The 24,283-nt window shown below is 36.4% G+C and overlaps 1 protein-coding gene across 1 annotated transcript; it reads right to left on the bottom strand.

Moving 5' to 3' along the window:
• Positions 1 to 1,242: 1,242 nt before the first annotated feature.
• On the bottom strand, positions 1,243 to 22,929 carry LOC311213069 (inter-alpha-trypsin inhibitor heavy chain H3-like; the record flags this gene model as incomplete). Its single annotated transcript, XM_084292891.1, has 20 exons — positions 1,243 to 1,372; positions 1,462 to 1,573; positions 3,354 to 3,526; positions 4,801 to 5,005; positions 5,580 to 5,693; positions 8,521 to 8,578; positions 9,749 to 9,920; positions 10,273 to 10,412; positions 10,818 to 11,003; positions 11,930 to 12,111; positions 12,346 to 12,471; positions 12,787 to 12,955; positions 13,713 to 13,829; positions 14,283 to 14,408; positions 15,045 to 15,155; positions 16,103 to 16,265; positions 16,676 to 16,780; positions 17,793 to 17,959; positions 19,139 to 19,162; positions 22,840 to 22,929. The coding sequence occupies 20 exons, from the start codon at positions 22,927 to 22,929 to the stop codon at positions 1,243 to 1,245; spliced, it is 2,670 nt and encodes an 889-aa protein (XP_084149017.1).
• Positions 22,930 to 24,283: the final 1,354 nt, after the last annotated feature.

Below are 24,283 nucleotides of genomic sequence, written 5' to 3'. Positions count from 1 at the left end.
TCAACTTCTGACTGATAATTCAGTCACAGCTAACAAGACTCCTCCTACCTCTAGTGATTTGCCTCATCCCCATAAATTAAACAGGAACCTGAGGTTGCATCCAGTGTTGCCTTGCAGCTAAATTTTGCAAAGGTAGGTCAAGATCTACTGTCCACCACTATGTTTGTTTGTTTGTTTTAATAGAGTAAGCAGGTATGGGATGAGTCCAGATGGACAGTCCCACAGGATCCAAAATGGATCATTGCTCACTCTCTCTCTCTCTAGCTCTGTCTAATACATTATTTTAGAATAGATATTCAAAACCAAGCAAACTTAAGCTTACCCCTTTCAATTTTCCAGTCTTCTTCAACCCTTTCATTTCTCTTCCTGCCTTCCTTATTTTTCAATAACTTAATACCTTCTGTAGAAACTATTGTTTTCTTTCATATTTTTTTTGTCTGAGTTTAGACAGACAGCACCATCTAGCCACTGTGACAACGTCTAGAATTGATTTTTTTCATTCATTTGAATAAAGGATTTTACAAACACACACGCACACACAGAAATAAATAAAATACAGCTACTATTACTGAAATGTAAGTGTTGCTTGGAACTGTGACATTTCATTAATTTATACAGATATGAGCATTCAAAAATTAGGTTCAAATTAAAATACCAAAGTACAGAAGTCCTGGATCTAAACCACATTGCTAACAGTCACCTTGAGTAATGGCACTGTACCAACCCTCATCACTATACAGTCAAGTGGTTAGATGGCTTTAAGTATTACTGAATTATCCCGAAATATGTTCTGGTCTGTCAGCTGTCCTCTTGTGTTGAATTTCAAATTGCATATTGCATCCCAGGCTTTGTGAAACAGGCATTAAAAACATTGGAATAAAAGAACAAGGCATTAAATGTTGATGCTTTTATTTAAATCACTCTTTAACCTCATTAATTAATTTAAAATTGTATAGAATATTTCTGTTATGACTTACAAAGTAAAATTATAAGTTATAATTTTAAAACTAGTAAAGTAATATAGTAAAATAAGGGTATTTGAGGATATGAGGAATAGCTGTTTAGTGCTGAAAATTTGATCACAAATACAGTAAAACTAGGAGAATCTATCATATCTTGGTATTTTCAAACATGGCAAGCATATGTATTATTAACATTTCTTTATTAACACTTCTTCAGCAGTGAAAAGTACTATTCTTTCAGAAAAGTACTCTGTGTATGCATGACTTTGGAGGTAGTTGTTTAAAACAGACTGGAAACAATATAGTCTGTATGAACACCATCTATTAGCCCAGCTCCATTATTATGAACAAACCAGCAAGGAATATCAACGCCATGCTTAGGATCTTTTCTGTAATCCTTCTGCCAGCCCCTGAAAGGTAAAATACAATCACAGAAGTAGTGAAGCAGAAAAGACAAATTGACACGGTAGTCTTTTCTAAGGACTTGATTATATTTTACCTTGTTACTGTCAGTTCCTTGTTTTTAATAATCATCGTGGCATCTGGTTTCTTGGGATCAGACCCAGGATGGATTTCAAGTATGGTGAAGTCAATGGGGTGGAAAAATTGTCCTAAAAATAGAAGCCAAAATTACCATTTCAGGCATGTTGCACATACGAAATCAGAAACAAAACAAACTTAAACCGCAGAATTTCTACGTTCCCATGCTGTTTTCCAAGTTCTCTCAGGGTTTTGAATGCATAAGCAAACGCCAAGTTTGGTGCAAGGTTGAACATATGCCTATGGTATTATTTAATTTTTATGAACTAGAATTCTGGGCATATCATTTGGATGTAGGTTCTAACTTCAGAGTGCGAAGTAAAATTGGTCTGTTCTAGATAGTCCTTAAGATAGCCTTGCTTTGTTTCTTGCCTATTCAGTTGTATTTATTACACACTCTCCAAGTCTTTAACTTTTCTTTTTTTAACTCTTTTTTTTTTTTTAAATCAAATAATACATGTTGATCTCTGAAATTACTTGATAGGATTATCCTCAGAACAAGCCGGATATCTACGGAATTTTCACATCCTGACAGGATTAGCTTTTGGACACTTTTGCCCTGCCTGGGCTGATGTAGGATGCTCTTGGTGATTTAATGAGTGCTGTAATGAGTACAGAGGCAAACTCAAAAATGACGAACATAATGATGAGATGCGTAAGTCAGTAACACCGTGTACCCACACATCATGTGGGCTTTTCTTGACTTGCCTTTCTATTTGCAATTCATATCACAGCAGAATAATTTTTGTGTCTGGACAAGTCCTTTACTCTGAGGAGCAGAAAAGCATAAAAAACATCCTTTTTCTGCTCTTTTTCTGTTTCATCACAGCATTTCCTAAGATTCCTGAACCTAACATACCATCCCTGATATCCTGGCTCATTCTCAGACCTCCAAGCACATTACCAAAATTCAGAAAAGTTCACAGAAGTTCGTTATTTACCACAATAACTAAACTTACTGACCCCAAAAATCATTTTCTGTGCTTACCTGATTTTGTAAGAGAAAATCAAAAAGCAAGTAAAATGTCTGCTATCAGATGAAGCGTAACATTTTCCAACAGAGGATGCACACCACAAAACCCACTACTCTGGCAGAAAACGGGATTCAATAAGGCCTTAATTTTCATTCCTAAAATACCAACTTTGTCTTCTATTAAAACAATGTTTTCTAACATTAATATAATCCTAAACAATACAAGGCTTTGTGTGATTTTAATATATGATTAAGTGGTTGAGTCACCATCCCTGGAGGTCTTTAAAAGATGTTCAGATGTAGAGCTTAATGATATGGTTTAGTGGAGGACTTGTTAGCGTCAGGTCAGAGGTTGGACTAGGTGATCTTGGAGGTCTCTTCCAACCTAGATGATTCTGTGACAATTCTGTGATGATTCTGTGATGATAGCCAATCAAGATATACCTTAACATCTTCATTGCATACAAGGGTACACTAACTGAGGTTTGGCAAATTTTGACCAATGGGTAAGCATGTGCATTTTCCGAGTGTTTGTACTTAGGAGAAAGGTAAAAGGGGAGATCAAACCATCCAAGAGTCTGGAGGAATGGTGTAATAAGAAAAAGAATCTGTATGTGGGACTTAGCAAGATAAGAAGTTTAAAAATGCCAGTGAGAACCATGGGTGCTAGTGATTTCAGCAGCAGGAGAATTTAAGAAAAGATAATGTGTAAAGCCAGAGCCCAGAATATTTTGTCAGAAATCTTCATATGGTTGATTAATGTTATCTCAATTTCCTCCTCTGTTTCAGTTCACAAAGGCCAAATACAAGATTGTGTCTGCAAATTAGGTAGCCTCAAGGAAAGAAAATGATATTCAAAATGCCAAATGAAGTCATACCTAATAATCCGTGGGTCTGTTCAGACAGTTTATGACTTTTCAATGTATACAGTCCTAAGAAATCCTGGTGGAGAGGATGTTTCTTCCATACTTGGTGCAAAACAATAACAAATGATGCACCGCCTCCCATTGAGAGCACCAGATTTTTTTCCTTGTTAATTATCAAAGTTAAACTGAGGAGAAATAATAAATAAATAAATAAATAAATAAACCTTAGGGCACTGGGTTAAGAGTTAACAGCTGTGATAAGAAAACCAAGAAATGAAACATGTAAAACAAGTGTGACTTTATAACTTACTTAGTGTTTTGTTATTGTTATTTTAATGAAGTTGTTTAGTAGTTCGGTTGATGTGAATCTGTGTGTGTTCACAGGCAGTCCAAGACACACTAAATTACAATGTAAAAGGCTACCTAGCCTTTAAACTTTTCAGCAAGGTGCTTCTGCCAAAACACTTCCCGTAACAGCACAATTAATCACAGATATGGTAGTGAGATTTAGATATTGCTCCTCATGCTCAGTGTTAAAAATGTTATTGATAAAACAATCACTTTCTTGCCTGGATATTACCTGCCCCATTTTCTTTGTTTTTCAGTAAAGACAGTAACTGAAATGTCTAGGTTGGTGTTAGGATAAAGAATATTTGCTTCTGATAATGACAACTATGTTGATGATATCAGTGACATTTAAAAAAAAAAGTATCCTGAATCAGAGTTTTGCTCTAGAACTCTTTCTGTTGCAGTGCTGTCCTTTGACAGAGTGATTGGTCCTAAAACACAATGAAAATGTAAAGGAGGAGAAGATACTGCTATTTCTTTTCTAAGCTTTCTTTTGGACAGGTATTAATGATTCTCTAATAGATACATAGAATCATAGAATATTCCAAGTTGGAAAGGATCCATAAGGATGGTGCAGACTGGGAGCAGAACTCACTGAGAGCAGCCCTGCAGAGCAAGATTTGGGGGTTCTGGCAGATGAGAAGCTTGACGTGAGCCAGCAGTGCGCGCTTGCAGCCCAGAAGGCCAACTGTATCCTGGGCTGCATCAAGAGAGGCGTGGACAGCAGGTTAAGGGAGTCGATTGTCCCCCTCTGGGTGGGGCTTTGGCCAACCTGATCTAGTCGGTGGTGTCCCTGCCTATGGCGGGGGGTTGGAATTAGATTATCTTTGAGGTCCCTTCCACCCAAGCCATTCTATGATTCTATGATTTACACCTTCAGTGTTTGCAAGTCAAATTCTGCACTTACTTATTACAAGCAGGTAAATTTACAAATAATCTTCAGCAATTACACAACAAAGTAGAGCACTGAATCCAGCATGATTTGAATCAGTTTTTTTTTTTTTTTTCATTTTATAACTTAAAAGTATATTTTTATATATTTTTGATCAACCCCCAAAAAAGAGTATAAAAATGTAACACTGGAATATGATATTCTTTCCGTAAGCCTTACCCTTCTTGTTGCAATGTGACTGAGTCAAGCCAGGTGAAAGCTGTCTTTTCATTGCCATTCTGAATTGTGATCTTCTCAGAAGTTACGGTCACTTTTAAATTCAGATATTTGTTTGCAATGCCAAGTTTTCCAAAATATGTATTTTGTGAGTTTGCATCACTATTTGCTCTCTTATCACCAATGAGTTCTCCGTTGACTGTGATGCCTAATGTAATAAGGAAACAACAAATACTATTTTATAGATGAGATGCCAAAGAGTGTTGCAGTAGTTACAGCTCAACAAAACAAATCCAAATTGAAAAGTAGACCAGAATTACTTGTGCATGTTTGTGCAAAAGTATAGTAAAGGAATAGAGCTCTGGAGGCTGTTCTGTAGACATTTACAAAGATGACAACCACCTTATTGATAAAAGTTGAATATTTCCTAGACTATAAAATTTCGTGATGGGCACAAATAGCCTGTGTGCCGTCAGTCTCCGTTTGCCACATAATCCATGAAATGGAAACCTGAGCATTATTTTATTGCTTCTACTTCTACTCACTGAAACAAATTACATCTCTCAACTCCCACGGTGGTTTTCAAGACAGTTAAAAAGTTCATGTTGCTCCAAGAAGTGAAAACACAATCATGGTAATGGTACCCTATCACAGCTATAGTAACTTCTGTTAACTTTGCTGGAAAAATAGCACATATAATATAAAAAGAGAGAAATTGACTTGAAAAATAAGACATTTTGATATAAGCATTCTGATTTACTGTTTAAAAATGATAAACTCACCTGTAACTGGGTCATTTATTAAACTTAACACATCGCCTGGTTTTTCATTGATATTGAAACAAATGGCATCCTCTTTTTGTGGCACTGATATAATGAAGTGTGGATCGCCATCAACTGTAAAGCAAATCACAGGTGTTTGTTTAGTGATACACAGGTTCAAAGCTCTGCATGAATGTTCAATGTTGTGGCAGTGTAGCTGATGCTGGGGACCAGCAGAACTGGTCCCTGCACAAGCTGTGCCCAGCTTAGTCCAGCCCATCTGCCACAGGAGTGGTGGGGTCCCAAGGACCTGGGCTTCAGGCGCACATTGCTAGCTCATGTTGAGTTTCTCGTCAACCAGCACCCCCAGGTCCTTCTCACTGGGGCTAAATCGGGAAGCCTAGACAATGGGAAGGGGGCTAACAAAATGATCATATATGATCTCAGTGACTCAATTGCTTTAAAACATTTTAGATATTTAAAGTAAATTGAAGTACTAGTCTGTTGTGAAAAACTGTCTGCTTTTGTGTAAAGGCATTGTCTAAAATACTCCAAGAATTGTGTGATTTAGTCTTAAATACCCACATGTGTTTTCCTTCTGAACAGACACAATTCAAATTAGTCAAAACTAACTCACCACTAGTAAACCATGCGGGCCTTGATAAATATAATGGTGGAGCTGCAGGGTGCAAAGAAAAATAAGTTAGAAATGCTCACATCAAAATGGAATATTTACATACTATCTGCACCGAACATGTAAGATGTCAGAAAGTTAATATGCTAGGTAAATTGCAAATTCCATCCTGTTGTGTTTTTTTTCTAACAAAATGGAAGGACAGTTTGTGTCCCTTTTGAATCAAGCAAAGCTTTAGGATAGAGACAGATTCTTTTGGTTTGAGTGTCCCCACAAAGCCCAAGCAATGTGTCTGTAGGAAGGCAAATGTCTCAGATTTAAGGATTAAGCTGTCTATCAACAAGTCTGGGTAGAAATGCAACAGCACTATCCATTTAAAATTTCTGATGTTTTGACATTTGCTTTTGACAGGATGAATGTGAGACTTTAAAAAAAAAAAAACTTGAGAAAACTAGAAAGCGATGGGGAGAGAGATTGAGAGATCTCCTGCACTAAATCTTAAATATGACTCTTCCATTTCCAGCACTGTTCAACCAGCAATCTGAAGAGTCAGTTGCTGTCTCACTCTCTTCAATAAAACAATTTCTCTTTGTATAAATAACTGAATATATTAATTTAGCCAGAGATGCTGACATCATAGTTCCATGCTTAATATAATTCCCAAGCAGATGCAAATTCAAGTCCATCCTCTGAAGCAGCTTTCCAGGAAAATGTTGGCTTGATGAAATGGTATTTACTCCTTAACAACTATTCCACTGAGTATTTTTCAGATGTGGTTTTGTTCTGTCTTTAAGTGTGATTGTAGCAGTGAGGAAAAATTGTTAGTATTTGTTAAAATACAGTTGTAAACTCAGACAAGGTAGTTTCCATCTCCCCAGCAGTTTCAGTTGTCTGAATCAATTTCCTTTGACAGATGCTTCATCATTCAGAAACTCGAATTAATGACTTACCCTGCATAACAACTGGGGCAGCCTGTGCTGTGAATGAAAGAAAACTTTATTTTAGAGGTGAAAAGAATAAAAGACAATCTCCCTCTTTCCATGAAAACCAACTCCTAAATCTTGTAGTCATGTATAAATTTCCAAATTAATTATAATTAAAAACAAAAACAAACAAACAAAAAACAGTTTGTTTAGATTTTTGTAGTGCAACAAAGCAAACCATGAATGAATTCAACACAGTGTCATGAACAGGTAAAAAGCACAGACCAGTTTACAGCAAAAATGCTATTGCTCAAAAGGTATACAATTTGTCCTTAGGGCTGGGACAATTTGGTCCTTTTCTAATTCCCTTGTGCCTTATTCCAAACTGTACTACTGGAAAGTCAGTAAGATTTATCCACCTGTTCCCAGGTATTTCTAGTCTTCTCTTTTTACATCTGAATCTATGGAACAGTGTCTGTAGGTAGTGTGTTGTGCTGAAGAAGCAACAACACAGCAACAATGAAGACACCTTTGTGTGGATGCTCATCTACATGCAGGTATCTGGGAGCCAACAGTGCTAGCTCTGGAAAGCAACTTAATTGTACTGGGCCTGAATTTTGTGATGATGGGATGCTGCAGTTAGGAAACTGAAAACAGTAATCACAACATTTTCTATCTGTACAGTTTTTAATCTAATTATAACAGTGTCTTAATCTATAACAATGTTTTTGTAAAATCATTGGGGAATAAATCCACCTACAAGACTTAAAAAAAAAACATTAGGCAAATTTAACAGGAAGTGTACATACCTTCAGCTGTTATCACGGGTGAACAGGAAGTAAAAGGAAGAAAAAGAGAAATTTACAGTTTAAGTTGTGTGACTAAACAAGAAGCATTCTGACTCTGTTAAAATATATTCTAAACAAACAAAAAATTAAACTGTTGTTGAATTGTCAAATTCTACCATGTATCTGCAGGTTTTTAAAATTCCATTTCTTCCCAATGATACAATTCAATATATACAGAGCAAACAGAAACACAGTGAAAGCAAAAAGCTGTTATGTGGACAGCAAATCCATAATTAACTATGCATATAACAAGAATACTATTAGTAATTGCTTTATCATCATGTCATTTACATATCACAAAGTGGTCCGTATTGGTTTTTACTCTTTTGCAATTTTTCAAGGCATTTGCTTCATTCTACAAATATTGACTGGCTGATTCAGTAATCCTATATGTGGTTCTAGACTCCAATATATGTGAAAGTTATTTTTTTCCTTACACAGTGGGAGTGATTTGAGTATATTCTTCCATTATCACCGTGTATACTTTCAACATACATAGAGGATTTTCTTGACAAGAGATTCAGATAAAGGCCTGAACTGAAGGTCACTGTAAGTACGTGCCATTTCTGTCAGATGTTTGCGTGAGTTTTCCATCTCATAGTGTTCACTTGTAAACTACAAAGTCATTATGCTGTATAATGACTTGAATGTTAAGTTAAATTTGTGTTTAATGTCAAATTAAACAAGTGTTTTTGTATCAGTATCCCATTAGGATAATTACAAAAAATAATGCAAAAAAAATTATCAGCACCATGCCTGTAGAATTATTGCATTTTGTAGGGTACCTAGCAATTAACTGGCTTATATTCCACTTGAAAGAAACCCCCACGAACCTTCAGTAAGCATTTCTGTTAAGTTAAAAAGCCTTAAAATAAGTCTTGGTTAACATGCCAAATTCAGGAGATAAGCAAGTTTTTCATTTAGAATCCAGCACAGAGCCTAGACAGAGCCTGGGAGGAACTAGGGCAAAACTAGGGGCAGGAGGCAAGGGTTTCAGGAAAAAATAATACATGGTAATAGATGAGATTGGAAAGCCTCACAGGAGGTTTGACAAACCTGTTGAATTAGGGAGATAAAGATGCCTCAAACAACAAATATACATTATAGTAGAATGTCTTTGGGGGTGCACTGAGAAGATAGGTAGTATTTGTCTTATTTTGCTCTCATTAAAGAGGAATAGAGTTATTCTTTTTCACACAGGTGAAACAGACATGCTGAATTGTATGAAAGTATAATGATTTACTGAGCAAGGAGTTAATCATTGGCCAAAGTATCAAAGGAGATGAGAATAAATTGTATGCTTTCAATAACTGTTTTTCTTTCTGCAATATATATGTTTTACAGGTATTATTGTCATGATTTTACAACCTAAAATACTCTGCACAAGGAAGGTCTCACGGCAATAGACCCTTTTCATGTAGAAAGATGTTACTACAATTACTTCTAAGCTGAAGTATGTAGAAACATAAAGGCAAAAGTGATGTGACTAAAATTGAATATAGCTGGATTATTAGATTAGAAATGTTTCTTTTTTAATGTATTATTTATACATTTATTTTTAAATACACCGATTTTGAATTTATAAGATTTTACCTGTATGAATTAGTAGTGAAGGATGGTTTGATGGAAATGAGCTTTCAAATGAAAAGTAATTTTGCATAAGCCATACATATACAAGGCTTTGAAAATAGATTTTTCAGATGCATGTTTAAAACTGCGCCCCACACAAAGCCTTTCTTTGGGGAAACATCAAAGGAATATTTGGCTTCCTTGATAAAGCAAAACTGTGAAAATGTCTATACCTTCAGTCATTTTATCAGCAATCCCAGCTTGATTGTCATAGTCTTCTGGCTTTGTTACCACCATGGATGTCAGTGGTGTTACAAACTTGTACTTTAGTGAGAGATCCAGGACTTCAGCTGTAAGATTCTCCTTTTCTTCTCCTGTAGCTGCAGTGCTGAACACAGGGAGAGACTCCTGGCATCAATGATTGCTAAATTACTGACTGAACTCTAATTTATGTACTTTTCTTTAAAGCAAAATCATTTCTCTGCAGCTAATTTATCAGGAAGGTGTATTTGTTACAATCTAAAAGTACTTCTGATTCCCTTGGCTATTCAGTGGAGAAGGGCAAAATTGCTTTATATTTGCAGTAATTTAAAATAATTTAACTTGCTACTTGAAATAGGAATATTGAGGTTGGGGAGGAGAAGAGGAAATAGTTGTGAATTGCAGCTTTACATCCTAGAAGTTGCACCAGTCACGTGGCTTAATAGTTTCATTGAAAATGCAATTCTAGGTTTAATTACCGTTTTTCCAGGAGTTGTTCAATTGTGAGATAAGCCCAGAGCCTTTCAATGTAATCACCAAATATGTATTCCTGTTCTTGGAAAGCTTTAGCTGTTTGTTCTGCATCTTGTTGTGTAGTAAATGACAGGACATCATTAGCCTATTGGAAATAAGGAAATTTAGCAGCAGCATAAGTAGCCAGAGACATCCAGAACTTTTCAAAATCAAGACCTTCACACCTGATTCATATTAGAAGTAGACCTCTATATTTAGAGGAAGGCATACCAAATATTCAGCTGTCTTGGCCATCAGTTTTCCTCACCCAATGAAGACTATTGCCTGTGAACACTAAATATCCTACCACCAGGTAGGATTCTTAGGCAAGTAACCTGCACTTGCAAAATTAATGCCTTTGGTGCATTTACGTGTTATATATGTAGTAATACATCTTTCCACTGAAATAAAGACATACCTGTAAATATTTCAAGTTTTGCCAGCTCTGAACACTTGGATATTTTGCATAGCATTTATTTAACCTTACTCAGTTAAATAAACACATACTTACACCTTCACCTTTCACATCTACAGTCAAACTGTTTTGGTTGATGTCTGCAAAGCGTCCAGCCACCACAATCTCAGACCCATCATAGAAATGCTTAAAACTGTTTTTAGTTAAGCCTGATATTTCATTTTCTGGGTAGTGTAACTCCACATCCATGAGCATGGGATTGGACACCTCATCATAAAAACCCTGCAGGATAAAAAGAGAAAAAACATTTAACTATATTTTTTTATTTCTTTCAGTGGTAGATCTGTACCCAGACATGTCCTACTATTTCAGTAGTAAACATTTAGAATGTATTTTAGAAGAAATATGTAAATATTCAGTTAAATCTCAGAGTACAAGACCTAAACATCTGCAAAAAAGGCAAATGAAAAAGAATATATTGACCCTTCAAGCCTCACTAAGACAGGAAAAATATTCAAGAACAACATGCTGTGGATGATGAGTTCAATCAGTGTTAATCAAGAGGAATCCCAAGCTCCTCCCATTAGATAAAAGTGTTTCTAGACCTATTCTCTGCAGAGACTGAAATCATAACATAAGCCAAAGGAGACTAGGTATTAGATTTTGACTGAGCTTGTAATGAAAACTAGTATACAAATTCTTTGGTCAATCCTTCCAATGGATGGTATTGCATGTATTGCAATGGATGGTATTGCAATCTTTCCAATGAATGGTATTGCTATAAAATGCTTCAGAAGTATGGTAAGGTACACCTGCTTGCACTTGCTGGACTCTTAAACTCTGTCATTCTCCTCTTCTCTTATGACATTAACCACATGATCTGTGAGGTATGGGAGATAGATATAGTGATTGCAGCAATTTTGCTTATATGATTTGGCACACTACAATGTGTCCTTCAGAACCATGTCTTTTTCCACCCTTTGAACACTCTTTCATAGCCTAGGGTCTCATCTCCCTTTTACAGTCCTTCCACTTTCTCCTTTTATAAAGGAAATTAAATGCAACCAATATTCTGATTACAGCATATTCTTCATTGTGTCAGTACTAGAGTACACTTTGGGCTTTTTGTTTACTTCAAAATAAGAAATATCTGTATATTTACCTGAATTAATACACCTCTCATCTAATTTAAGTTGGAATTACTGTACCTGAAGTTGTAAAGCTGAATCAGAGTCAGGATAAATTCGACGGGCCAATCCTTTATTTTCTAGTGCCATCTTCTCTAAGAAACCATAGTCAACACCATAGCCAAAACCAAGATTGTACAAAGGGTATTTTCCTTCAATGGCTTTTTTCACATGTGTCCGAATATCCTCAGTATTTGATATGCCTGCATTAAACCATAAGAAGAGTTAAGTTTCTTCATAGATAGATAAAATGAAATGTAATTAGTGGTGTTTGGATTTCTTAAGAGGCACTATCAAAGAGCTGATTAGTGGCATGAAGCTGGTGTAGCAGCAATTAAGTAATGAAAAAACACACCGCATCAAAAGTCAAAGATGATAGAAAATTTAATTGAGTGGGTTTTGTTAGTTAATTCAGTCTGTTAACAACACAAACTTACCTACATTTGGTTGGCCATCTGTTAACATGATAATTATAGAAGCGCTTCTCTTGGGCACAAACTTTTCTTCATGAGCAGCATTCAGTATCTCAATTCCTTTCATCATACCACCATATAAATTTGTCACTGCAAGGTAGACAGAGAAATTTGGCTTCAACAGAGGCAGTCAAAATAAAGGACCATTTTTCACAGGAATCTGACAAGATGTCACTACATTATAAAGAGGAAAGGTATAGGTTTGCTAGCAGGAGGATGTTTAGATGCAAAAATAACTGAGCTTTGGAAACATAAGGAAAAACAGATATGCACGGAACCAATTTTAAGCTCAGGAGTGTCCCATTAGTAATAATTTTTAAAGAAAGCTGTAGTATTGTGTTCACAGACTGAATTGATAAATTAACTTACTCAATAACCTATTAGCAGCTCCGGTAAAGTACTTACTGCCTTCAGTGTCAATGCCCCGAACGAACTTCCTTGCTTCATCCAAATTTTCAGGAGTGGCCTTGATTAATTTTTCTTTCCAAGTGTGTACATCACTACCAAACAGTATGAAATTGAAGAAATCATCATCTCTAATGTCATCTAAGATTTTTAGAAGTGCTTCTCTTGTCTATAAGAAGAAGAGATTTTAACATATAGTTCAACTGTAAAGAAATTGGTGCTTGTAGGTGTTACATGCCTTATCTCTCAGGTACTTTTTTCTTTTGTTCCTTTTACACAGAATGTTTTGCACATGTTCTGAGCTTGTTCTATCCTGTCTAGTCCTGTGTCTGTTTCAGAGTAACTCTAGAGAAATCAGACAGTTGCAATTACATCTGGTAAATCTGTGTAGCTAAGAAGAAAATCAGGTCCTGTGTCAGATTGTTGAATGAGACAAGTTGGCATGGCAAATCTAAGGTGTTGGGAAATGGGCAGTTACAGGTTTATGGAGAAGTCCGCATGTGAGAAGTGTAGATATTTTGATTCAGTGCCAAAAACTTAAAGTTCTGAGCATTAGATTAGAGTGAGGAGTCCTAGCTATGAAAAGAGCTGCTGCTTCCTGGAGGAAACAGAATGAGCAACACAGATAATGCACATAATACCATAGAAGCATTTTATTTTTGGAACTGTACAGCACATATGAGATACCTCTCTGAAAATGTAGATATCTGAAAATTTTGAAATAATGAAATTTCTAAGTAAAATATGGACTTAATGTATAGAACTTTGTTCTACAGTAAGACATTGATCTAGTTTTTACAGTACAGAGACTTAGCAAGGCCGAGCTTAAAAGCACTTAGTGTAGCTTCTTCACCCTAAGTCACCATGTCCCTTACACCACAACAGAGACTCTTCCACCGGGACTCGATAGTAATGTAATAACTTACCTGTTCTATTTCTCTTCCAGACATTGAGCCACTAATATCTATTACAAAAATAATATTCTTGGGCAACTGTGGAAGATTTGTTGGTGCAAAGAAGTGTACGAAGTAACCATTGACAATCTAAAAAAAAAAAAAAAAAAAAGATAAAATGTTAACAAAGCAATAGCTTTTTTTATATTACAAAGATAAAATGGATAAAGAAGAAATTATTTTGATTTAATCTGTAGCTCTTGAGTGGACTAACAAGCTTTAATAGCCCTGACCAGTCTCACCTCTGTCTGTCCATGGACCCCACTGATCTGTATCCCATTCTAACTGACTTCCCACCTTCACCTCGGACTCCCTCATCACCACAGATATGCCTGATGACCCAGACTCTTGTCTGAATTTGAATTCTTTTTCTGGATCTGCCTTGCTCAGGTTCTGTGGGGACTGGGCTTTTGGGTGCTGAAGCTGTGTTGTCACAATCAGCTCTCTGCCCTTTAGGGAACAACTGGCTTTCACTGCTCCTTGACATTTACCATGCAAGCTAAGACCATTCAACAGTGCAAAACTGTCAGCTGTCAAATTTACCTGCAAATTATCTGGAGTTGTTCTCTTCACATCATATTTTACGGTAAAATCTCCATCCAAGACAGACTGTGAGCAATTTGCACAGGTTCGCTGCTGATCAAGAGTTGGCTTGAAAGAAATATGCCCCTGAAAAGAAAAACCTTCAGGAGATCTGAATCTTAGCTGAAAACTTGTACAAAACACAAAGAAGTTTGTAATTTCTTAAGACTGGTATATTTATATTCACAGACATGAGAATAATCTGTTTTATCTATTGAGGTATTAGTTTTTATTTATATTTATTGATGGGTAACTGATATCTCAGGGCTGCTACCTAGAGCTCTCCATATATTTTCTTCCTCACCTTCCTTGGTTTAGCCCTCCATGCTGAATGATAGCTTTGATAAGGCTGTTGGGCAATCTATGACTTAGGACTTCTTCTGCCACCCCCATACATGAGAAATCTACTTGCTACTGACTTAGTTCTTCCATAGGAAATAGTGAAGCCGGTATCCAGGTTTACAACTGTTGCTGTGGGACAAGGCCTAATGCTCTGGGTATAGTTCCATGTTAATAGCTGGAACTAAGTGGCTTCTGAACTGCATGGAGATGGCCTTCAGCTTGCTAGCTTGGAATTCACAATTAATTTGCACAGACAAGCCTTTACTTTATTTTTTATCCGCTCACTTCCATTGCTAGCCATTACAGCACTTTTGCACTTATAGTATTATTTCAGAGTTATAACCATAATAAATAAATTATGGAAGGCATTAGGCATTGTACCTTTTTATCTGAAAAAGTTTTTTTAATGACATTTTGCAGATCGTTGGTGATGAATGTTCCTTCCGCTTCCAGCTCAGTGATGCCTTGTGGCTCAAAGATACTTACATCAATCTGAAATATTAATTGAAAATTATTTTTATTGACTTTCCCACGATATATCAATTTAGTCATTTACAGGAAGGTCAGAAGGCAACTATGGGTATGAAAGAGAGATTTTCTTAAAAGAAAAATAAATGTACTTTTGTAATTTACAACAGAAGTCCAAAACCACACTTGTGTGGATACACTATCAGCCAAACATACCTTTTTCTACATAGATTAAAAACAAAATTAGAAAGAAAATAAGCATTTATGTAAAAAATGAAATGATATGAAAATGTAACTCATTTGAAAATTAGTTAGTGGAATTCTGTCAAATGTCAAATAAATACCTAAGTCCTTCTAAAATATAACCTTGTCATTAACTGTCACCATGCCTACCTTTGACATACATTTCAGTGTACCTTTTATCATATTGTGTTTAAAATAATGCTTTATGAATTTCCAGGTGCTGAGTTTTGTAATGATTTTTTACACAGATTTTTCTGGGCAAATAAAGGAGAAGGAATTTGCCTTAGGAATGTATTTTAGCAAGGTAGATAGAAGTGATCAGACAGTTTGGGCATGCAAAAGCAACGATCTTCAAGAATACAATATATGTATCACTGCAATTTAGCATGATGTCGTTTCATGGTGGTGTGAGAAAGGCATAGTTTATGCAATGAAGGTATTTTTAAGAGCTATCTTGCCCCAAGGCAATTAAAATGCCTTGGGCTTTTCAGTTTTCTGTATATCATTAATTTTGAAGGCTTAGTAGTTGAGCTAACTTGACAGGCTTACAAATAAAAACCTGCAGTAAAGCATGTTGGCAGGGACTCCCCAAATGGTTCACTGGAAATATTATCATGGGCCTTTAGTTCATCTGTGGGCCAGTGGGAATGACCATGGTACTCCACTTTCAACAGAATCTCAACATCTTTTAAGTTACAGTATCCAGTTTGACACAGTTTGACATCTACCTCAAAATCTTTGACAAGCTGCTTCGGTTTTACTTTGATGAACATCTCATATTTTCCAAACTGTCGCTTCAGCAGTTCCTCATATGTGAGTTCAAAAGTGACTTTACTGGCTGCTGCAATGTTGACTGAAACAGTGAACTTTTCTGTTTTTCTTCCTGAAGCCCTGTATTTAAGTGGGTAAGAAGAATATTATGCTTTTTCACAGTATTTACTGCTTGGGTTTGGTTGGTGCAGGAGTAAAACAAAGATGGGAATTTTGATGTATTGCTAAAATCATAGTCAAACAGTGTAGAATTTATTTAAGTTTGCCAATTAGCTTAATCCCAGGAACAGATCATATGCAGTTAGCACAAGCTGCAGAAACAGTTTATCCTTAACTGCAGATACAGCCTGTTGAGTCAGAAGTTGTATTTCTTTCTTTATAATTAATATTACAATAACTCTAAATTACTTGTTCTTTTCCTTTGGTCCTGTAAAAAGCAAACTTCAGAAATATGCCAGAACAAGGTATTACAAATCTCACAATTTGCTACAGGATAATGGTGTGGGAGCCACACCAGACATCATTCTTACTTGACAAGACCAGCAGTCTGTCCCTTTGAAACAGCTTTCTCATACTCCTGTTTGGCAGCTTCTTTTTCTTTTATATATCCAGGGTAAGTGACACCATCAATTGTCCTGCAGAAAAATTGCCTGGTTTAGCTGAATGGTTTGCACTGATACATGAAAAGTTATTATAGGCAATTCTCTGTTTATTGATTGGTTTGCTAACAAGTATTTTCAGGAACATGGTATTGCCAAGATTTGAGCATTTTCAATGAAACACAAACTAGCCTTCTCAGTGACTTCAGCTTGAATGAAGAGCTCTGTGCTCAGTACCTCAGAGAAACTAAAGCAATATTTTTCTTGAAAATAATTAGATCAAAACTGGACTAATAGCAACACTGCTTATACCTTCTGTATTCCTGCACTTTAGCAAGCTTGGTCATCTCATCTCATCTAACAGAAAGCTGTCTACAGCTGAACATTTCATCCTTAGACTCCATACACCATTAAGCAAGCATTTTTTACAGGGGATTAATCTCATCCTAAAATAAAAGGTCTAGCATGACTTAGAGTGATTGTCCCCTAAAAGCAACTGTTTCTTTTCACTGAAAATAAAACAAGCATAGTGTCATTAGCAGAGATGGATGTGTTTAAACTGAATTAAACTTAAAAATGCTGTTAAAATTGCATAGTATTGCAACTAAGATAAAAATGTAAGGGAATGATTTCATCTATTTCCTGTTTTTAATTCAAATTTGATTTCAAAATGAAGAGAGAAGTTAAAATTTAATGCCATCAGGGAAATTCAGTAATAGAGCTTTACTCTGATCTTATCAAACAAGAAAAGTAAATAGTATTTCTGAAAACGTGAATGGATCTCCAGATAAGATCTTCCATTCCCTAAGGTCCATGATGATGAATAAATACAATCAAAACTGAGTCATCTTTTTAATAGATGTACCAGTGTTTGCCTTTCCCTAGGTATCTTACATGTTAAGTTAATAGTATCAGAAAATTGCCCTGGAGACATTTAGAAATCAATCAAATAGCAAATTAAAAATGAATGCTTTTGGTTATTTTTTTTTTCCAGTTGCATTTGTACAGATTTTGAGTTTACTCTAGTGGTATTTTAAAAACTACACACATGCTGAAGTTGGTAATGAAGGCTGTTTTAGGGAGTTCAACATCAAAGAAGACTTCTTTGTGCACGTTTCCACGATTGACAGCTCGACTGGTGATGACATTGCGGGCAAATCGGGAAGTTACTTTACTGTCAATTTTCATGCTATAGATTTCTATCCCATTGACAACCTGTGGATTAAAAAATGAAAAAAAGAGCTAGCTGTTATACTGCTGTCTGTGTTAATCAGCCATAATAACATTTTTTAGAAAGAAATCATTACAGGAGAGTCTATCATTCCAAAGTGAAACAGGAAAAACCTAATGATAAAAAACAGGACACAGCTGTGTTTCCTTGGGTCTGTCACACCACCATGGTGGTGGTGTTCCAGGAGTCATAACAATAGCCCCTTTAACAAAACATTGCCACCACAGCAAAGATGCTACCAGTGTAAGAATTTTTTGTTGTTATTGGTGGTGGTGTGTTTTGTTTTTTTTTTCCCTCTACTGAGACTGTGATTTTTGTTTGTGGTTAGTCAGAGACAGCACAACCAATGTACCGCTGCCTCACTGCCTTCGTGACTGTTATAATCAATTGAGTGGCTGACTCCCAGAGCAGGGGCAAAGAGTCATCTCATATAAAAATAGACCTAACCAGTTCCAGATGAGCTTCAAATTCCATTTTGTTAGCCTCAATTTTCTCACAACTGGGGCTTATTTGCCTTTAAGCAAGAAAATGAGTAGGGCAAGACTGAATTTCTTTAAATGCTCAGGTGTAAAGTTGCTGGAGACTATATGAAAACACACGCAGCAGCAGATGTGCTTCCTTAGGTAAGGAGGCAATAACAAGGTCTGCTTCCTGCAACAAAAGCAGCAGTGGCAAGAAGCTTGTGATTGTTATGCTAGGCCTGATCTCTGGCTAGTTGATTAAAAGGTCTTCCCAAAATCAAAGCATTTAGCATTGCTGAAGTGGCATTCAGATGCCAAGTGGAATCAGCCTCAGAAATCTGGTCTCTTGTCCTCCTTACAAATAACAACATAAAATCAAAATGTTTGTTAGAGACACGGAGGTGACTTCAAACAACGTTGCTATCTATTAAAATATAACAAGTGGTAACAAATAATTTTATAATTCTTTTTCCATCTACAGGAGTTTCCATCAGAGCTTGGAAAAGAACAGCCTCATTAGTCCTGCTGCCTAAAACAAGCAACTCAGGGCTCCTCCCCATGTCGCACACACTCAGAAATATGTTTGCTCAGACTGGGCTCACAGAAACATGCTGTGAACACCGTAAGAATATTCGTGTCACCATGCATCTTTCACCATAGACTGAATGGAACCAAGCCATCATAAAAGACAAGACTACTCACCAAGTCATTTTCAGCATTTCGCTTCTGTAACGAGAAAAAATGGGAAACAAAATCATGACTAAGGTATGACAGCTGCATTTAGACATCTTGTTTGTGGGAATTCCTGTTGTCAGGACTTGTGGTATACATTCTGTCTTTTTAAACTAATTCTCCTTTGGGAGAAAAAAAGGCTTGTATCATAGCATAAAAAATGGTTTGCACATTTTTTCCAGTCACACACACATCCTATTTATCAGGCAGACCCGTCCTTACACTCTTTCAGACTGCTTCACCCCACCAGCCTCTGATGCTAACACAAATACGTAAGATGACAATTCAGCAGGCTCACAGAGAGGTTGCTATAAAAGGCTGCAGGGAGGGAAAAAAAAAAAAAAAAAAAAAGTAGTTTTTTTGGTTTCCATGTGTTTGCTCTCAGAATGAGTGCAAATATCAGAAGCCCTACAAAAATATCACGTACTCTCATGATCTGAAAGAAAGACCAGGTTTCAAAAATTCTTGCAGGATCATGTGAAAATAGCAGCTTGCACAACACAATTCCTGTAAGTGTGGTTGTAATGCCTTATCTCTTTTGGCTCCAAGAGGGTCACATTCTGTGCAAGTTTTTTTTTTTTCCATGTTTACATGCTCTACCAAATAGAGAGTTAAAGATGCAGAGATAACAAGTCAGATGTATATCTTGGGTACATATCTGGTTACCCTGCTTTTGTTACCTTTCACATTTAGGAGTTCTGCAGGTTGGAAATGGAGACACAAAGGATTTTGTTGTTGCTGTTTGTTGTTTTTTGTTTTGTTTTGTTTATTTTGCTTTTTTTTTTTTTTTTTCCCAAGACATTATATTAAATCAGTGGTATTACAGAGATTTGGGGAAGGCTTCTCAAATACTGGAAGAGTCTGGCCAGTTCATAATTCAAACTGTTATTGCCACATAGGTGATTTCTGTGTGTATGTCTCTCCTGCTTCACAAACTTATTGGGCTTTTTTAATGTCTGTGTTGTACACTCACCATTTCAAATGCTCCCTTTCCAAAACTGAAATTATCTTTTCAGTATCTGTACTGTCATTATAGCTAATCATCTCCCCCTGCAATCTGAGGTATGGATACTTGGAAATGAAAAGCTCAAGTATCTGAAATGTCAATTAGTTTTGCACAACCTTTTTGTTAAAGTGGAATTATCAAGGAGTTTCAGACTTAAAAAAAAAAAAAAAAAAAAAAAAAAAAAAAAAAAGGAAGGTGTTCTTTTGTTGCAAATTCTGTAATTCTATTACTTCCTAAACTAAAAAATACTTTAACTGCATTTAATTTTTCCAGAACTGCTGCTGTGCATGTTCTTTAACAAAGTTATGGATTCTATACTAGTTTTGAAACAGTTCTGGTCTGATTCTCTAAATACTTTTGGAGCTACTCTGCCATTCTCATTGAAAAAAAAATACAGAAAAATATTGTAGTGAAAGCTATTAGTGGCTTATACTTGGGCTGATCTTGGACAGAGATATTCAAACCCAAGTGGGCATCATCCTGGGCTACCTACTGCAGCTGACCCTGATTTGATTACAAGGCTGCATTAGATGATTCTGCAATTCTGTGTTGTTTTGTTTTTTTTTTTCATTCTTAATGATTCACTCGGTTGTAGATAGAGACCTCACTAACATCAAGGTCGTTTTAATATCCTCTGACGTGTAATTACAGTTACTTGATAAAATGTTTCTATTTCCCCATATTTGCCAGTTGCAACAACTATTGGAATGTTTTTATTTCATTTATATAACAGTGATAAGTTCAGTTTTTGTTTAATACTGTTTTGCTGTTGCAACAGCAAAGAATATAGGTGTTAATTATCTATGGAAATTGGAGAGGAAAAGTAGAAGAAAATAGGAATTTGAACACCCAAGAATACAGGGAGGGAAAAGAGGGCTCCTATTACAGTACTTGCGGAAAGAAGCCCTGATTTTACAGCCTTGGGAAACTAAAACACAGCATTCCTAAGAGACTGAGCAAAGAATCTACAGTTAATTTGAAATGACCTCCAGCAACACACAAGACTGAATGAAGTATTTATGTAAATCCCTATCCATTGCATAGGAAAAATAAGGTGTGAAAATGATTTTGAAATCACCAGCAACATTAAAGAGTCCATCATTCCAAGTGATGCTGATTGGAAATCACATAGAAGAGAGAATAACGCAACTAAGCTATGAAAACAGAACTTGCTCATGACCTTTCTAGGAGTCTCAGTGCTGCCAGGATGAGACGGTTATGGAAGGAAAGCTGTGTCACCTAGAAATACATATTCAAAGCATGGGTGCATGCTTTGAATATGTACCCATGCTTTGAATATGTAATTATAGGGGTAGTTTATTTCTAGAAAGAAAAAAATCCTACCCTTAATAGCTTTGTGTATAGGAACAAGATGTACAAGTGTACTTAGGGGTCTTCGATTTGGATTTTTTTCAGTTTTCAGCTGATTGGCTTTGCCAATTTTATTTATCTGACTATGGCTTTAAAAGCAGCTTTGAAAGCCTGAAGATCATCAGCCATGTACCAGAGAGACTCCTAGTCATGCTTTGTCACTCATGACTAGCATACTACCTGCTCAAAGGAGCTAAGACAGGGTTTGGGACAGAGGCCTTCACAATATACAGCAATCTCCCATTTCAACAAAATTATATTTGCATAAAGGATAGAATTGAACTGGGAAAATCAACCATTTTTTTTTTCTGTAGTGTTCTGCATGTACAGATGTAACATAGCACAGGGCTTTGGCCATCTTCTGTTTAGGAAAGCTTTAGCATTGCAAGACATACAGAGAACAACAGGTAGTATAGTAATCAGGAGGAACAAGCTACCCTGTATCTGGGCTACATGTGAGATAAATAATAAGAATTCTTGGCATTTGTAATTTTCAACTATAAATCTCAAGCTGACTTCAAAAAGATAGACATATTATTATCCTGATTTTCAAAGAAAAAGTTTTGGCAAAGACCATAACCACATCAACAGAAACTGACCGTAAATTGCTTTGTCCTGTTCTGCCCACTAACCAACAATGTTCCCTGAGGAGATCTGCCCTCTGTAACTTACACATGCTTTAATTACTGAGACAGAGGAAATAATTTCCTGAGATGAGGAGTAGTGGCCTGCAACTTAACTGAAAAAAATTAGGCAGAACATCAGGAAGCACTGCCTTACTCAGCAATCTGTCAAAAAAAAAGAATCTCGGACACAGATATATTCCATGTTATGCTCACATAAATTTTACACAAAATCATACTATGTCACTTGGACCATGGAGATGTTTATCTGGATGTCCTGTTATACCTCTGTTACATTTCTTTTTGAAGGCATCTTTTCACTGCTATTTTGCATTTCTATACAGGTACTATATAGTAGGTTCAGTTGCAGCACTAATTGCACACATCTAAATATAAAAGCTCTAAAACATTTTACCATTACATGGTGATGACAAGGAAAACAGAGGAAAGTGATGTTTTAAAAAAGACAGGAGAGCTTCTTCAGAGCTAATTCAAAACTGGGGCTGATTAGAGGCAAACCATTCTGAGTCCCAAGTCTGATCTTGTGTTCACTGATACCAGAGAACACAAAGCTCCTGGTGGCACCTGTATGAGCTCTCTGGAAAATGTTCATAAATGGCAGGAAATTAATCTCCGAAGAATGGGAGTTGCACACATGGTTGATTACTTACCTTAATGTTTCTGACATGTGTTACCAAAAGGTCTGACGATGCAAAGGCAGGAATCGATAATAAAATACAAAGCAATAGACGGCTTTCCATTTTGGAAAAAAGTAAGATTCTAGTCTGAACGATACACTTAAATAAATAATGCTTTGTTTACAGAGTGTTAATAGATAACCCTGTGTGAAAATTGGGATTAAACATTAGGCATACTGGAAAAACCAAACACTGAATTTTGATTTGCATGTACTGCTACAAAACACTTGTGGGATGGCCAGTGTGAGAGTATGACTCTTCTATGTAATATCATCTGCAAACAGAAATTCAATAGCCATTTCTGTACAGGTGACCGATGTGAGAAGCAAAGTTGTGTTTTTGCAATAGAAGGTGTTTTTGCAGTGGAAAATGACACTAACCTTGCATATTCAAATGTGATTATGTGGCATAGCAGTTGGGAGTATGTTAAGCAGATAAGAGGAAGCTCCCACTGTCCCAAAATAAGGAGGATAGCTAAGAAAAACAAGATGAGGAGTATGAAATCAGTAAAAACAAAAATCATGGGCCCTCTAGTCACAAGAATGAAAAAAAAAAAAAAAAAAAAAAAAAATAGGACAAAATGGAAGAGGAGGAATTAATGGTTTGTCAAATAAGATTGTATATATATATGGTACAGAAGTGCATCAAGTAGGTTGGGAACCTGTCATACTCAGCCAGTGAGGAAACGGGAGAAAACAAGTGTCAGGTAAGAGGGAATATAAGGTTATGGTGAACTTTTACTGTGCACTTCTGCTTGCAGGACACCTGCCATTGCAATTGTGAATAAAATAGCCAGGCTCTGCGAAGCACTGGGAAGAAGGGAGGCCACCACAGACACACCTCAGACACACGACAGACACAGCACACAGTACAGGCACGGGGATAACTGCTGATAACCCGGACCGGGAATTCCATAGTACTTGTACTGTAGTACCTGTAGTACTCAGCCAGTGAGGAAACGGGAGAAATCAGGTGTTGGTAATAGGGAATATAAGGTTATGATAAACTTTTACTGTGTGTTCCTGCTTGCAGGACGCCCGCCATTGCATTTGTGACTAAAATAGCTTCACAGAAGTTCCTGTCCGAAGAAAATTATTAAGATTTTCCTCACAACTGATTTTTATCTTTCTGCTCTAGATTCACCCCTTTTCTGGACTAAAACTGTGTACCTTCCTAAAGGCTGTCACTGCCTCAAATTTATCACAGCTGTAACAGGGTGTGCTGTCTCTTGAACCCATTTATGCTTCTCTTCAAAAACTACCTTTTGTAATCCTGCATATCACTCAGGCACCCACTTCTGGTATTGTTATTTGACACACATCCTAGCTATCCCAGAAACTTAAAAGTTAATGCTTTCTTACTTGTCCTGAAAAAGAAAATTCATCCTGGCTGAAACTCAGGTCCAAGCTTGCAGTTC

This window comes from Netta rufina (genome assembly GCF_964035555.1).
Source record: "Netta rufina genome assembly, chromosome: 10".
Classification (NCBI taxonomy): Eukaryota; Metazoa; Chordata; class Aves; order Anseriformes; family Anatidae; genus Netta; species Netta rufina.
Note: the sequence above shows the minus strand (reverse complement) of the source record. Positions and strands in the feature narration are given on the sequence as shown.